Raw genomic sequence first — 18,358 nt, 5'->3', positions numbered from 1 at the left:
ACTTAATAATGCGCGTATTTTCAAAGTGTTTACTTGTAAAAATTGATATGAACATTTATGTCATAATGAAAAGTCACAAAATTGTTGCTTTAAAAAATAATACATTGTTCATTAACCATTCATATCGGGATCACATGAAACAATAAACATGCTACATACATACATCTCTAAGGTGATATAAGGATCGTATGAAACATTGTAGTTTATCAGGTAATGAACACATCTAATCTCTTTCTAACAGGGAGGATGGTATCACAGTCTCCTTGGTAACAACCCATGTTTTATTGTCTGATAGGTTTTTTGTCCATTACTTTCTTCTGGTGTGATTTGTTTTTCCTCCCTGTTTTTGTTTTCTCTTTTATTTCCTTTTGCCACTGTTTCCTGTACATGGTATACATTGCCAATATGGCTCCGGTGTCTTGTCCCTATTTAAGTGAAAGAAGAAAAGGTTGCTATTCATACCAAATTCTTGTGCCAAATTACAATTAAAATAGTAAAACCTTGTTAATGAAGTATTAAAGTTCTAAATCACAACCTCATTATCACAATCAAATAAGGTGCCTAATGAGGTCCTAACTTCATGTCCACAGAGAACTTAAGGTTCATCATCCTTATGCATAATCTTTAAAATCCTGCTGTTGTGATTATAATTCTAAAAATCTTTGAAATCTATATTGCAATTTATCATTACAATATCAGCATAATTTTCGAGGAGGAATCTAAAATAAGAATGCCTTTTGACAATGATATATGTTACTTGCAGTTGTTTATCTCAGTTATCTATCTTACCAGAGGTTCATTGGCCTTAAAGAGGTATGGGACACCTCCATTTTGTGCAAACACTGTAAACCAACTTTCATTTACGTGCGAGAAATTTTCGGGAGGTTCGCAAGGACCTCGTCGTTGCGAATATTTCTCGCCGCAAACCAGTCTTTGTCTTATGGTTCTTATACCAAGAAGGATCTGGATAAGGTTGGTCGCAAATGTTAGTCGTTGCGAATCAGTTATCGGTAGTAAATTGCGAAATAAAGTCATGGCGAATAAAAGTTGGATTACAGTGTTAGTTTGAAACCCACTCGAGCTTTTACATTTTATACCCATCTTTATAAGAATTCTTAGTATGTATTTAATGTCAAATGTTGTGTGATTTAAAAATCTTAAAACGGTGATTATGTTTTAGGTGGTATGGGACACCTGTCGATATCAATGTGGATAAAAGTACATTATTATCAGGATACTTTCACCATTTTAGATTTTTTAAATTTTACAATATTTGACCAAATATATGTTTTAGAAATTTTGGGAAAGCGCTAAAAATTATAAAACCAGCCAATGGGATTCGAACTCATGATTTAAAGATTCGTACTTGACTCGATGTTAGGTCACAATTATTGGAAAGAAAAAAATCATAAAAATATACTTGATTTTAATGTTTATTTCGATAGGATGTACGCCACTTTATGGAGCTGTCCTATACCACCTTAAGAGGGCTCGATGGACATGGCCATTTTTAGACTATATTGATCTCCTTCATAAAAGAGGCTACATATAACAAGAGTCACCTAAGTACCATAGTCCATACACAAACTTGTCGAGGAGTCTCATATATGCATTTAATTAAGTTTCATTCTGGAGTAGAAATATTATAATATTGTAATGATGACCACCTCCATGCCTGAAATCTTTCAAAAAGGACTAAGAAACCTATAATTTTAGCGAAAAACTTAAAGATCATAATAGAGTGCATGACCTGATATTGAAAAAGTGCAAGACTGATAGAAATTGATTTTCCCATATTGGTTAACTTTCAAGATATGTTTTATGTGTGTATGTTTTTATAGATAAACTAAAACAAGATGGCTAGTATACATGTTTTATTTAAAACAAATTACCATTCCCCATCCCCAGGGGCAGACAGAAACTCTCCCTGTGGGCATTTAAATAGAAACAAAAAAAGCTGTATAAGCTATCAAATGATTTTCACTTCTCCTGTTTCAGCTTTTTTATATTCAACGTTCCTTTACAGTTGATCACCATCTGGCATTTATACCAAAATCATTTTACATGTACTGCTTATCAATGATTTTGGTTAGCCAACTATTACTTTACTATTAACATGTCTATCTGTTTATCTAGAGAGTTTAAAAACTGTTTTTGTTTCAAATGATAAAAATACTTGCATAACGCTCTTGATCATACAACTTTTAATTACCTTATATTCAATGATTGAATACTAAATATGAACAAACAAAGGAAGATAACTCCATTATGAAGAGGCAAGAAAAGATCACTCCCTTAACTGCCTGAACTCTTTCCAAATGCAGCAAAGTTTTACAATATCTTTAATTTGATAGACAGCTACATTCTTTCTCTTTTCTAAATATGTGAATTTACTCATTCCTTTCATTGAAATTCCTGAGCAGAATAAAGTAATAAGACAAATATATAACCCCCCCCCCCCCCCAAGGCATAACCTTTACCTTAGATGTAGGTGACATGAAATATTATTAAAGATTACAGATTACTGGGTTTTTTTTAAATATGCAGTCAGTTTTTATTCTGTGTCAGTAGATGTTTTTTAAACATTATTTAATTATTTTACATTAACACTTAATGACCATTTTGGCCACACCCTGCATTAAGAACCCTATACATTTTGAAAGATGGCTTTATTTTCTTTCTTTACATGCAGTCAGTTTTTATTCAGTATCAGCAGAAGTAAAGAAAACGATTTTTAAAATATTAAATGCATTAACACTGTATGACTATTTTGGCCCCGCCCTAGAGTCAGAACCCCTACCTCAGGGGATATGAAATTAATACTTTTGTTAGAGGGCGTCCTGGTTTACAAAATCATGAATTCAGTTTTTTTTACATGTGTGTGGGAGTAGATAGGATAATTTTTAACCAGTATATGCATTTACACTATACATTCATTTTGGCCCCGACCTAGAGTCAAAACCCATACTCCAGGGGACATAAGATTTACAATTTTAATAGAGGACTTCTTGGTTAACATAATTATGAAGTCAGTTTTTTTTACAGATGTGCGAGAGTAGAGAAGAAGATTTGTAAACATAATATGCATTAACACTGTATGGCCATAGAGAGTAGAGAAGAAGATTTGTAAACATAATATGCATTAACACTGTATGGCTATATGGCCATATTGCCACCCCACCACACTACGGCCTAACCCTCTGACCCCAGGGGCCATGAATTTCACAATTAAAGCAGAGGATTTCGTGGACATCATAACAATGCATTAAGTTTTTTCCCTCACACGAGTGGGAATAAAGAAGATGTTCTAAGATTTAATACATTTTCACTATATGGCTATATTGGCCCCTCCCTAGGGTCTAAACCCCATGTCTCAGGGGTCAGGAATTTCAAATTTTAGGTAGAAGACTTCGTGGACATCATAACCATGCATTTAGTTTTTAAAAAATGTATATGAGAGTAAAGAAGAAGATTTTCTAAGATCTAATACATTTTTACAATATGGTCATATTGGCCCCACCCTAGAGTCTGAACCCCTGACCCCAGGGGCCATGAATTTTACAATTATAGTACAGGGCTCAATGCTTATTACAATTATGCCAACAGTTTGACTTCTTGATGCCTATGAGTAAAGAAATTTTTTTTAAAAAGATTGCATTAATTTTTATGGTTTTACCGCCACCCCGCAGACCCCAGGGGGACAAGAGCCATGAATTTCACTCCCGTTCACCCATAGATGCTTTATGCCAAAATTGGTTGAAATTGGTTCAGTGGTTCCAGAAAAGAATCTTAAAATGTTAATATGTTAACGCACGAAGGAGGACGCACAACGCACAGCGACGGACGAAAACAGATAGCATTGTAAGAAAATACCCAAAATTTAAAAGGTAAAATTAATGGATTTTTTGTTTAGTTTATAATAGTTTTTAGGTAAACAAACCATTTTTGAAAATTTAAGGCAAATCTGATGGTTAATTTGTTGACCTTAAATGTGATGTGTTTTAACCCACAATGATGTCCCATAGCGTCCCATCACACCTTAAGTGGACTTTTGTTTTGTTATACATATTCTACATGTATTCTACACTTTTTTGTTCACATTTTGGACGTTTTCAACACATTGTCTTTATGTTTTCTACACCATTTCCTACACTTTTTTCAAATCTTCTACACTGTTACTTACAGAGCTGTGCTCCCCCTCCTGTACACTGACCCCAAGGACCTGAGCGGACAGTTTCTTCAGGGACGGAGTTATCCCTTTGGTCAGCTACCGGAAACGTTTGTAGCGTGAAGTGTCCCGAATTTCTTTTTAAGGGTGTCCAATGTACAAAACCTAAGAAATAAACAAATATATGTCAATATTTGTTTTTGTCCATCAAATTGTTTGAGATAAAAATTCTAAGAATAATAGATAATTCCTGAATTTTTGGGATGTAAATGTATTTATTCATGAACCTGTAAATCATGTTGAATGGCATGCCCTACAAGTATTCTCCCCTGGAGTATTTCTCCGACTTCCTTCTGGACTACGGCAAACCCCTTACCTTATGAAACAAGAGATAATATACGCTAGCAATATCATCATCATTAGCATGAAATTTATACAACAGTGAGACACCTTTTTCATTTCAAATCAGTTTTAAAATCTTGTGTAAAATGTTGTTAATATTGATTACATGAATTCATTTCTAAACAGAATAGTTTAATTGTATTGGAAAAATAAATCATTTACCATGTTTACAAAATCTATTACATTGGCAAAATTTGAAGAAAAACAAATTATGTATAAATAATCACTACTGGTACTTTATTTATAAACAGAACATTTATCAGTTTATTTCAAATTAAAAATAATCAGTATCACCTCAAGGTCGTACCATTCTCAAGGTCGTGTTTGCGTACTCCACTGACCTTGGTGCGGTAGTCGACCACTTCCTCCATCGGCCGGACGAAGTGGTCGTACACACAGTGCCCGTGCTGGTTAACAACGGACACCCGGGCCAGCATGCTTTTCCTGCCCTCCCTCCCTACCCCAACCATCTCACAGGCCATAGCAACGACCTTGGTCAATCTACAAGGTCAATTATTAACCTTAAGGTACATCAACCAACAAGTTCTCAACAAAATTACATGTACATGTCATTGGTGAGCTTTGATTGGAAAAGTTCAAACTAGTGCATGCTTAGATTATAAGAATAAACAAGGAAAAAAAAATACATAGTCACAAAAAATTAAAAGGTACATCAACCATCAGTTCACTCAGATAAAATGTAAATTTTGTGGTACTGAGTTTTCAATAGATTTTTAAAATGCACAAAAATTTATAACACTTGTGGGAACAGCATTTGTTAGAAATCAACTTCTTTCAAGAAAGAAGCAATTTAGTCATTTACTCCAATCATAGTTATCTATCTTGTGAGTAGGTTGATGTACCTTAAGCTGTAGGAGACAAGTAGATGCCAAAGATATAATTGGCAGAGTAAAAAAAGGAGGACATCAAATCAGATCAAAAGTTTTGAATGCGCAGAAATCCCTGTTTCTTAAAACAAATACATCTATGACACATCTTTGATTCAGGAAATTTAAATTTCTACATCAGGTTTGCGAACTTCAAGTGCAGCATTCACATTTATTTATCAACGATATCTCGAATACAATGGATATGTCGAAGTGATTTGTAAGTCCCAACTATTTTTTTTAAGTATTGTACCCTCGATATCTCGAATAATCGGATATCTCGAAGCTTTTAAACAGTCCCATCTAGTTTGAGATAACGAAGTTTGACTGAGATAGATAGGATCTCACCATGAACGCCGTTATGTAAATATATAAATTGGTGGTGTAGAAGTAATTAAAATTCATGTTATAATACCGGTTGGCCTGCATACATTCAAAGATTCAAATTCCGCTGCTGTCTACACAGTTTGAAATGTATGCCTACAATCATGCCGGTCTGGTGAAGGGTGTAAATTGAGAACTAAATTTACTGTATCGTATGATTGCGATTAAAACAGACGTGTTGTTTTACGATCTAAACATCTGTATTAACACTTGGATATTGATAAGGAAAAGGGGTTAAATTTTGCATTGTTTAAAGTAATAGCAATAACGGTTAACCCATTATTCGATCACGAAAGGAGACCGTATATGTGGAAGGAAGGCGTGGGGGTCGCCTTTCCCCGGGTGGGACCTGATTTTTCTACATTTGTGACATCTTAATCTTAGTCTCGACCATTAAAAGACAGCGCGTCACACATTCAACCTGTAAAACTATTTTTTTCCACCGTTTCTTAAGAAGAGAAAATTCACATGTTTATGATGGAATTTGATTTTATGTATGAAATTACTTTTATAGGAATTAAATACCACCAGTGCATAGTATGTGCATTAAACTTTAACTTTTCATCGACTGGAGACTCCGTTAAACGCACATTGCCATAGAACTTCCTCGTATTTTTCTTGTTCACATTTTAACCAGACATGTTATTATTAACACAACTCTCCAAAATTCAATGTTTAAATATAAAACGGGATTTTATTGTTTCCAATTCTAAAACTGTCAAACCAGGGCTACATCTGCAAGTAGCTGCATGCGCGGATCGAGAATTTTTTTTTCCAGGAGGAGAGGCTCCGACGGTTATTTTAGTTTGCCGGGGATTCTGAGGCATATTTTTGGTAATTTTATAATTATGAAAATTGAAAGGAATTGGAATTTTGCAAGGGGGATGGGATGTCTAGACCCTTGACCCCCTCTAGATCTGTGCATGAGCTACAGGTTTGTAGCTCTACGAAAAAATAGGGTTACACCATGTCCCAGAGCTACGTGCAGTTCGACCAATACAAAAACTTCGCAATTTCTGGCGCACAAATAATTGGGTTAGTTTGGGACTGATTTACTTTTTGTTACAATAAATTCAGTACAACCAATCAATACCTAAAACCTCCAAGTCATTTTCTGACAGATGTATCACTGCTTCAAGACCATGTTGAAAAGGTGTGATCAAATCCCGTGCAAGACTCCGCACCACGTGAGATTAAACTTATAGCTCACACTTTAGCAGGCACAAAATATTGGGGAATTATTCTGTTATTGTTTAATCCGTTACATTGTACATGTACATTTTTCAAAAGTTAAAGAAATGTCATAGAAAAAAGAGGTTTCTAAATGTCATAAACAACATTAAATATAATCTACATAGGAATAATATTTACATTAAAATATAAAAAATCAAAAGCAAAATAGCATAAATTGAGATAAAACTACTTTTTATATGTACAAAAGTTTGTGTTGAGCTCCTCTACTGGAATATGACGATACACCGGCTTCTTGTTATCAACCATTCTCCCAGCACGTAAAGGTTGTCCAATTTCTCTTAGATATCACTCAAAAGATGCTTTTCAAATCTGAAGAAAAGTTTCAAACGTATAAATGCTTTAATGATCCTATCGTAGCAGTTCGAATATTTCACGTGATCAAAATTAACTAACATAAGTTTTTGCTTTGTTTGTTTCGGTACGAGTTCCAGATATGGCGCCATTCCATATTCATTTTTGTATCTTCGTGTTCTTGTAAGCCAAAGAACGCAGACGATAGAAATATGACATAATTTGCAGATTTTATCACGGATGATAACACTTGATCAAATATCGAAAACCCCGGGAGGAAATCCGGCTCAGTCCAATGAACTCGATATATCTGCAATTCAAAATAAGGTAAAAAGACGTCTTTAAGCCATTTTGTTAATTCGGGAGAATTTTCTTCACAACAAATATAAATATCAAACCTATAGTCTTGTTCTTTTGTTTTACGGAATGCAATGACCTCTCTGTTTAAAGGATAAACTTCAATTCTAAAATAATGCACGCTGAAGATCAATGCAATCGGAATGATAACAAATGCCAGATATATGTACCATCTTCGTGTTCACAAACGTCAAACTCTGAGGTATTGCGAATGCTAAAGCCGGTGTCCCTGCACGTGAATCCAAGGTCATCGCCACAGTCATGGTTCATCAGCCAATCTCTGAGCCACAGTTCCGAGCACTTGCAAGGGATGACTGCATCAATTTTTAGAACACACGTCCTCAAGAACAGACCCCGAAATATACTGGACAGAACAGATCTATCGAGGACGCTTTTTCCAGATTTCGCAGAAACGAGCGAGGAATGGCGGTTATCATGTTGTTTGATAAATCAATGCATTTCACGTTCCGTAGAAATTTCCCAGTAAAGTGTTTCAATGACGAGATCTCGTTATTGTCCAGGAGTACTGTTGTATTGTGGTATTGCCAGATATTTGTAACTTTACGACTGTCGCTTGTTTCTAAGCCTCGAAATGAGCAGTTCAAAAACACTGTTTCTAAGGATGGCTTATCATGGCTTTCGCATAGACTTGGACAGACGCTGTTGTTGAGACTGGTTCTGAAGATGTCAGTTCTGTTTTCACGATACAAGTAGTATACGTTATACATCTGCCCTGTAATATGGTCATTGCAGTCAGCTTTAACGCTCCAGATCTTGCTAATTCTCTTACACTGTTAAGAAGAGAATACAGTTAACTGGAACATTCAAAGATGGAGCCACAAAAAATGATGTATCGGTAAATTTTCAAAAAAGACAGAAGAGATGGATCTCTCTCCGTTTTAAATAGTTTGGCAATGTCTGGAAATGGCTTCAAACATCCGTTAAGGTTCACATTTAGCCTTCCGCCTCGTCTACGATCTTGATGTTCAATAAAGGTAGTTATTGGCCAGTTGTTATAACAACCGGGGTATGGACCATTGACGTCACTGTTTATGACTTAATCAATGCAGTTTTGGAGAAATCCACAAAATGGAACACTCCATCTGGATAGAGGTTGGATATATTTACTTTTGTCAGTGTTCCCCTCTGACTTTGGAATTTAATGTCTTTTAGCCGAAGGTGGGGAGACTGTAGAGTACTCTGATCAACCCAAGCTGTCATTGAAAGAGAGGTCAATTTTCCACAGGTAATACAGCTTGTCAAAAGTACCTTTACGTATGTAAGAAATCCTATTTTCACGAAGGTCAAGGACACTCAGAAAGGTCAAACAAGAAAGGTTCCATATGGTCTTTATTTGATTGTCAGACAAATCCAGCTCCAGAATGCTTGGGAACGTGCATTTATTTTCAGGAATTGAGCTAAGGTATCCATGGCTATGTCGACACTTAATAAATATTTGCTCTGCATTGCTCTTGTTTTCCATGTAGACAAATCTTGCATCACCAAGAGCACTGAAATATTCTACAAATAAAACATCTCCTCTCACATTGCTCTTGTGTGGAGAAAATGGTAGAATGGGGAGGCCTGACTGGCACATCATCTATAGCGGCCTCCATGGAAATTGAAGATATTAATGATTCGTCTTCCTCTGAGGGACACGATGTCGGACAGTACATAAAAGCGTCAGAGGAACTGTTGTCGCTAAGTCCCGCGATCAATTTTGTATACCCTGGCCGGTCGTGATAGATGACTAGTATACAATTGATTAATGCTTGAGCAGTTAATAGACCCGAATATTTTTACCTTGGTGCAGGGAACAGCTTAGTTCGATCTCTTGCCCGAGGCCAACGGCCGAGGGCAATAGATCATACTGAGCTGTTCCAAGCACCAAGGGAAAAAAAGTCGGGTCTATTGACTGTTCAGGCATTAAATAATTGTTTTACTACCTAATTCCGATTTTAGTATTTTGTGTTCACATTTATAAATTACAGGTTTTAATACCATTATGCATCCAGGTAATTGTTAATTAATACTTAGATGACCTAAAAGATAAATTTTAAGAACAATAGTAAAATAAACATAATAAAGTTATCTTTTAATCTTGTAACAATTAGTTGTTTTTTTTCTAAAATACGTTGCCGGTCCAATAGATCGCAGTCTATTGACCGGCGGTCCAATAGATCACAGTCTATTGACCGGCGGTCTAATAGATCGCAGTCTATTGACCGGCAGTTCAATAGATCACTTTCAAACCTGTTTACCCATACAAACTAGACGAAAATATTTAATCTGTAATAAAACAACAAAAACCCTTTGATAAGGTAATAAAGGACTTTAGTACCTTCCCCAATATGTCCACAAAGAAAGAACAGAATAATAGAAATTAAGTATCATTTCTTGAACTACAGTCTAAAAAACTCGAACTACAATAGATTAACAGTGAAGGATATTTCTTCCACCACAGTCCAAGAAACTCCATTACTGAAATTTTATTTAAAATCATGCTTATGTGTTCTTATATCTAGCGAAATCGAACGACATTTTTTTCATAAAAAGATTCCCGATCCAACCCGGAACAATATTTTATCTTCACCTATACTTCATTAATACCCTGAAAAGGAACTGATCGATATTAAGACCGCTCTTTTTATATCAGATAACATTTTGTCAAAAATATCTTTTGAGTCTTTATTTTGAAACTTTTGAAAATTTAAAAACACACTTTTATCACCAAGTTAATTACGATATTAGAAAATCTATTTCTGTACCCTGGGTATAATTGATTAAAAACCTTTGTTAAAATATTTTTTACTTCCTGTTACCCGTTTACATTAAAATGAATACCTACTTGTTTGACACAGGAAAAAAAGAGTTTGGTCTGTTTTATAAACCGCAGTGAGAGCGTAACCTGTTTCAGTACATTATACCGGTATTTGAGATATATTGAATATGTAGCTACATGTATATTATGTATTCTCCAAGACACCTAATTGTAACTTATAAAAAGCTTAAAGAAACAAAAAAAAATTATTCACATATTAAGAGATATGATATGGATTTCGAATTCAAGAGTTGTTTATATAAATAAAGATGTTCTTCGTGCTGATAAAATTGCACAGTAGCATGTCTTGTAAAATCGCCAGAAAAACCTTGGCGGATTTTAAAATCTCGCCTTTACTTTTTGTTCTCGGGATTTGATACAAAACCGCGAAATCGCGGGAAATTGAAATTTACAGTATCAGATTTGATCGGCCGAACCGTCTTTGATCACCTTATACTATTCAAGATATGAATCCTTATGAATACTGAAACATAACTAAAATTTACAACTTTTTTTTAACAGTACAAGGTAATTAAAATCTAGAAAATATGTAAGACTTTCAAGACTGTTGATATGTATATTCCTGTATCATCTGATAGTCTAGTTGTTTGTTTAAATATACATGTATGTTAAAGAGTGTCAATAAAAAAAAAATGTACTTTGACTGAGTTTTACTCACTCATAGGAAATGATTATCAATGACTTTGTTAAAGTTTAACTGTATTGCACTGTACTGCATGTGTGATTCAAGACTGAGTATAATATTCATATCTGTTACTAGCGTCACTGTTTATGCTGTCACCCAATCCGCCGGATAAGACTGATACATGGTTATTTCTCATAGATTTTCCATGTTGATGTAAAACAGCTATTTCTGTCAATTGATTAGGAAATTTGAACATGTCATAAAATGTAACGATCATTTTAAAAAATAATGAAAAGAGAAACGTTACAGTAAGCATTGAAATAACTTTCTTATTAGTTAACCATGACACAACGACCAATAAGTTTTTAATCTGACAACAACATCTACTATTATTTCCGTAGCTTATTATCATATATATGGTATAGTTGTATTTGTTTCACCCTCTTCAGAATTACTCATATAGACAGGAATTGGTTGTATGTTTTCTTTAATCCTATTTTGTGTGTTATCAGAATGTATCAGCATGGTACGTGTAAGGTTTAATCACATGGTTGTCAAAACTAGCACTGGTACATGATATTACCAATAATTATGTAAGTGTATATGTATATGATTATTTTCATGATGTGAACATCGACAGACTCCTTATTTCATTTCTTATTGCTCCTATTTTAAAAAAGAATCAGGGATTTGAAACAAGTTTTAGGGGTTCATTCCTAAGAGGGGTGGGGATGTATGAGCAAACGCCGTTTTGCAAATATAGAAAAATAGAGATGTTGACGTAATAAAGATTCATGATATAATATTTACATCTACCGAGTACGGTTTCTTCTCTATCTTTCGGAAACTTTAGTAAATGAAAAGCTCTGTAGAAAATATAAGGACTGATAATGAATACAAACTTTTAAGGTAGTGATATACAAGGGGCATTAACATTTCTTCTCTGTTATAACAGTTAATATCAATTGAATGTATGTCATATCTGGGCTTAACAATTTTATTGGAATAAGGTACCACCAGTGCGTAGTATGTGCATTAAACTTTAACTCTCCATCGAGTGGAGACTTCGTAACACGCATGTGCACAGTAGAACTTTATCGTATTATTCTTGTTCACATTTTAACCAGACAGGTTATTATTAACACAACTCTCTTAAACTTAATGTTTAATTTTACAACGGGATTATATTGATTTTAATTCAAAAACTGCCAGATCAGGGCCACGACTGCAAGTAGCTGCATGCGCGGATGGAGAAATTCTTCTATTTTATCCAGGTAGGAGGGGGTAGGTTGTTTCAGTTTGCCGGGGGATTTTGAGGAATATTTTTGGAAATGTTTTAATATAAATTTTAAGGAATTTAAATTTTGCAGGGGGGATGGGGGTTTAGATCCTTGATAACTCTAGATCCGCCCATGAGATGCAGGTATGTAGCTCTACGAAAAAGTAGGGTTATAGTACCATGTCACAGCTCAAGCTCTACCAAAAAAAAACTTCGCAAGTTCTGGCCCAAAAATATTTGGGCTAGTTTGGGGCTGATATACCTTTTGTTACAATAAATTCGGTACAATACCTAAAATTCCACAGACATTTTATGACAGACATATTACGATACTTTCCTCTGATATTCTTTTAATCATTATCACCAGGCCCGTTAAATGAGGGAGCGTGGTTTGTGTAGACATGGGAACTCTCAATCATCATGTGGATAGAACTACTTCACTTAATGGTTTCCAAGGAATACGTACAGAAATAAGAATAATCGGTTCAAAACTAGCGCATTTTTGTGCTCCGTAAATTGCAATTTTGTGTATTGGAACGAAGAATTGTAACTCTACGGAATGTGAACCCTAATTTTCCCGTAGACACAAATCGCAGAGGATCCGTTAACTCCAAGAACATTTCAGAACTCCGAGGTGGGCATGCGTAGTAAAGTCTCTCCAAAGCGCAACAACTCAGAGCAGCATCTTCATCCGTTTTCCTCTAAGACCATGTTGAAAAGGTATGATTAAACACCATGCAAGACTCCGAAGCACGTGAGATTAAACTTATAGGTCACATTTTAGCTTCCTCTGGGTTTCAAAAACTTAATAGGCACCAAATTAAAGGGAATTATTCTGTTATTCTTTAATCCAATAACATTGTACATGTATATTTTTTTTTCGAAATTTAAAGGAAAGCCACCTTTTTATAGAAAAAGAGGTCTCTAAACGTCATAAACAACATTAGATATAATCTACATGTGAAAACTATTTACATTCAAATATAAAAAAGTCAGAAAGTAAATAGCATGCATTGAGATAAAACTACTTTCTATCTGTACAAAAGTTTGTGTTGAGATCATCTAATGGAATATAACGATACACCGGCTTCTTGTTATCGACCATTCTCCCAGCACGAAAAGGTCGACCAATTTCTTCTTGGATATCACTTAAAAGATGCTTTTCAAATCTGAAGAAAAGTTTCAAACGTATAAATACTTTAATGATCCAATCGTAGCAGTAGCACGTGTTCAAAATTAACTAACAGAATTTTTTTGCTTTGTTTGTTTCGGTACGAGTTCCAGATAAGACGCCATTCCATATTCATTTTTGAGTCTTCATTTTCTCGTAAGCCACAGAATGCAGAGGACAGAAATATGACGTAATTTGCAGATTTTGTCACGGATGACGTCACTTGATCAAATATCGAGGACCCCGGAAGGAAATCCCGCTCAGGCCAATGAACTCGATACATTTGCGTTTCAAAATAAGGTAAAAAGACTTCTTTAAGCTATCTTGTCAATTCAGGGGAATTTTCTTCACAACAAATATAAATATCAAACCTACAGTCTTGTTCTTTTGTTTTACGGAATGCAATGACCTCTCTGATTAAAAGGTAAACTTCAGTTTTAAAATAATAAATAATAAAATTAATTAGGAATATACAGTAAATAAAACACTTTTATCACCAAGTTAACAACGATATGAGAAAATCTATTTCTGTATCCTGTGTATTATTGACTAAAGAGCTTTGTTAAAATGTTTTTACTTCCTGTTACCCGTTTCCATTAAAATGAATAGCCACTTGTTTTACACAGGAAAAAAGGTTTGGTTTGTTAATGCTTTATAAACTGCAGTGAGAGCGTAAACTGTTTCAGTACATTATATTTGAGATATATTGAATATATGTAGCTACATGTATGTTATGTATTCTCCAAGACATTTCCTTGTAACTTATGTAACACTTAAAGAAACAAAATATTTTTTATTTATATATTAAGAGATATGATAGGGAATTGAAGAGTTGTTAATATAAATAACGATGTTCTTCCAGCTGATAAAATTGTACAGTAGCATGTCTGGTTAAATCGCCAGAAGATCTTTGGCGGATTTTAAAATCTCGTTTTATATTTCGGCCGGTTTTGAACTACGTAAAAATATTACCAAAAAATGGTGTACGCGTATTTACATTCTGGGATTTGATACAGAACCGCGGAAAATTGTAATTTACAGTATGAGATCTGATCGGCCGGATCGTATTTGATCACCTTATGCTACTCAAAATATTAATCCTTATTAAAACTGAAACATAACTCAAATTTACAACTATTTTTTAACAGTACAATGTAATTAAGATCTAAATTTTTTTTTTTTAGACTTTTGAGACTGTAGAGATGTATATTCTTGTATTATCTGATAGTCTAGTTGTCTGTTTTATATATGTTTGTTAAAGAGTCTAAAAAAACCATACATATACTTTGACTGAGATTTGTTCGAGATTGACTTACTCACAGGAAATGTTTATCAATTACTTTCTTAAAGTCTAACTGTAATGCAATGTACTGCATCAGTCTGTGTAATTCCAGACTGAGTATAGTACTTAAATCGACCATTAGCGTCACTGTTTTCGCTGTCGCCAATCCGCCGGACGTTTATGATGATATTCAGTGTCAAACGTTTATTAGGAAACGGATATTAGTGATACATGTATACTTTTTGTAGATTTTACATGTTGATGTGAAGCAGCTATTTATGTCAATTGATCAGGAAGTTTGAACATATCATGAAATATATAGATTGTTCCAAAAATAATAAAAAAAAGAAGAAATGTTTCAGTAAACGATGAAATGGCGTTAAAATAATATGACAACCAATATGTTTCTATTATTGCCGTAGCTAATATTGTTATCAAATTTATATGGTACAGTTGTATATGTTTCACCTTTTTCAGAAAGACTCAAATAGACAGACATTGGTTGTTATCTTTTGTCACGACAGCCGTCGTGTGTCTAACCAGTCAAGCAATGAAAACAACAATAAGTATTTACAATCTTTATCTATATATAAAATCAATAAATTTACAAATATACACATTCACACACACACACAAAATATTAACAAAAAAATGTTTCTAATATCTGATTCGTCAATGTCCTATGGTGGAATATTGGACAGCAGTGTCCCTCCAGTGTTCCTCCAATGTGTCCTCCTTCGGTACCACGTCCTAAGATGACGGCTTCCGTCCACCGGCTTCCAGCGTAGTAAGTGAATACTCGAAGGAGGTTACACGGGTGGTAAGATGTTCAATACCGGAACACTGGTGACTATGGCCGAATCATCACTGGGACATTGCTGGAGTCTTGCTGGAACCTTTTAATTATATATAAATAACAATATTTTCAATTAAACGTTTCACTTTCACAATATACTTATTTACCTAATTACCGCAACTGCACGCCATACAATCACACCGAACAATACTCGCTGTGAAAAACCGTTAAGTGTATCAGACCCCTTAACGTATCAAACACAGTCACAGTTAAGCGTATAAGACCTCTTAACATGCAATAAAGTTAAGTGTATAAGACCCCTTAACATCACAAAACAGTCAATGTATGACCAATAACGCCGTACAAGACTACGAAATAAAAACTCACAAATAAACTAGCAAACCACGCTTGTCACACAAACGCACCATAACTCTACGGTAAATAAACAAGTACTATGTAAAACGTTAACACGAAAATACTATCGAACACGTATAAGAACAGTTACCTAAAGTCTTAAATATTACAAACAAGACTAAAGTATAAGGAAAAACGAACTTACCCCTAATGGATATGGTTACCGTAAAAAATACACTTAGCCATACATCGTGTTAGTACTGCAGTGCGTGCTAATGGACCCCGGCTCACTGACCAAAACATGGGTATTTATAGCATCATAGTAAACAAATAGAACAGTCCGAGTATAGTCCAATATTGACCAATACCTGAATTGACAAAATCTGAGGCACCAAAAAGGATATAACATAGAATAAAAATCAGAGGTACCGTACAGGAAAATAGTAAGCATGAATAAATCTATTGATTGTGACATCTTTAATCCTATTGTGTGTGTTATCAGAATGTACCAGAACGGTACCTGTAAGGTTTAATCACATGGTTGTCAAAGCTAGCAATTGTAAACAGCGACTGACTCCTAATTTCTTATTGTTCTTAATTTAAAAAAAGAATCACTCAGAGATGTGAAACAAGTTTTAGGGGTCTATATTAGATCACATGGTTGTCAAAACTAGCACTGGTAATGCATAATAACAATAGTTATATCAGTGCGTGTGATAATACAATTAAATGTCATGGTGTGAACACCGACATACTTTCCATTTTTTATTTCTATTAATTTTAAAAAGAATCAGGCATAATAAGTGTCTGTTTTGTAGAGGACCTAAAGTTTTAAGTGTTTTGTTTTGTAGAGGACCTAAAGTTTGATATATAAACAAACGAAAGATAATATAACAATTAGATTACTAGCTTAATTCTCTTATTTGTTTTCGTTCCTCGTCATGCAGTTGTCTTTGCAACATTTTAGGCATAATAAGTGTCTGTTTTGTAGAGGACCTAAAGTTTGATATATAAACAAACAAAAGATAATATAACAATTAGATTACTAGCTTAATTCTCTTATTTGTTTTCGTTCCTCGTCATGCAGTTGCCTGTGCAACATTTTAGGATCGTGATATTACGTCACGGGCAAAGAAGGATCATTCTAAATATTTTGGAACTTAAAAATTAAAGGCATGGTCGAATGTTTGTTTGAAAAATCAGTTAAAATAACGTTACTTCCAACATGCTGCCGTATAAATTTTGACGCTCGCCTTTTGAAGAAATTTGTAAGGCAATCTCGTTTCATCCAATGACGTCGAGATATTCTATTTTGAGGCAAAACAATTGTCAAGCGATTTCCTTAACAATAATGCCGTAAAGCTTCAAAATGTATACGGCAACATGGCGGATGCAACGTTATTTGAACTGATTTTTCACACAAACGTGTGTTTACATATCATTTAGGTCCTCGACAAAACGCAAACAATTGTTGTAAGAAATTTTCGGAGTCTGTAAAGTCCACACACACACACACACACACACACACACACACACACACACACACACACACACACACACACACACACACACCGTTACATATTAGTGTTTGTTTTCGAGCTTTTATTACTCAATTTAAACCACATACTAGGCAAATGAATGATTTTTGTTATATGAACATATGGCATTTACGTTGAACAAATTAATCTTTGTAATAAATTATATTATTAAACTACCGCAAGTACACGTTATCGTGAAATCTTTGAACAAAACACTATTTTCTTATAAATGAAATAGATTTAATCACTGTGACAGGAAATCGTTATTACCGGCTGACAACGTTTTACTTCAGTGTACTATAATGCACTAGTAGTATTTGTAATGTATTGTACTCTAATTGGTTATTAGCGTTACTGTTGATAGACTTGTCGCATCCGTTGACGTTCTTCATCAACTGTGTTAATCAGTGTAAAACATTTCTATAAAAGCGGATATTAGTGATAAAAACACGTGTAATCCAGGATATATATCCCGTTTTTATATGTCTCAAGTATTGATGTCGAAAAGATGCAAATACATGGATAATATTAGACATCTTTGATGCTCGTCGCTAGTGTTACAAATTCTGAACTGATTTGGAATAGCTATTAAAAAATACGCCACCTTTTGTGTCAAACGTCACCATGAACAAGGAAGTGACGTTGGAAGCGTTGAACCGTGTCATGGCAGACGACAGATTGCCGGTGTCTGTTATTATGATAATAACAAGTTCCATTGGTGCTGTCGC

At 34.5% G+C, this 18,358-nt stretch overlaps 1 protein-coding gene and 1 long non-coding RNA gene across 2 annotated transcripts; both read right to left on the bottom strand.

Moving 5' to 3' along the window:
* On the bottom strand, nt 1-5,064 carry LOC136274389 (RNA exonuclease 4-like). The gene is given in 4 exon segments (XM_066081026.1): nt 1-425; nt 4,184-4,333; nt 4,456-4,544; nt 4,878-5,064. Coding segments are annotated over 4 exon segments (558 nt in total). The 5' UTR covers nt 5,053-5,064; the 3' UTR covers nt 1-281.
* Nucleotides 5,065-15,507: 10,443 nt separating this feature from the next.
* LOC136274388 (uncharacterized) lies at nt 15,508-17,479 on the bottom strand. Its single transcript, XR_010712704.1, has 2 exons — nt 16,298-17,479; nt 15,508-15,838 (listed from the first exon to the last, which is right to left on the bottom strand). It is a non-coding gene; the product is annotated as an uncharacterized lncRNA (long non-coding RNA).
* Nucleotides 17,480-18,358: the final 879 nt, after the last annotated feature.

Source organism: Magallana gigas, chromosome 4 (assembly GCF_963853765.1).
Source record: "Magallana gigas chromosome 4, xbMagGiga1.1, whole genome shotgun sequence".
NCBI classification, from domain to species: domain Eukaryota; kingdom Metazoa; phylum Mollusca; class Bivalvia; order Ostreida; family Ostreidae; genus Magallana; species Magallana gigas.
Note: the sequence above shows the minus strand (reverse complement) of the source record. Positions and strands in the feature narration are given on the sequence as shown.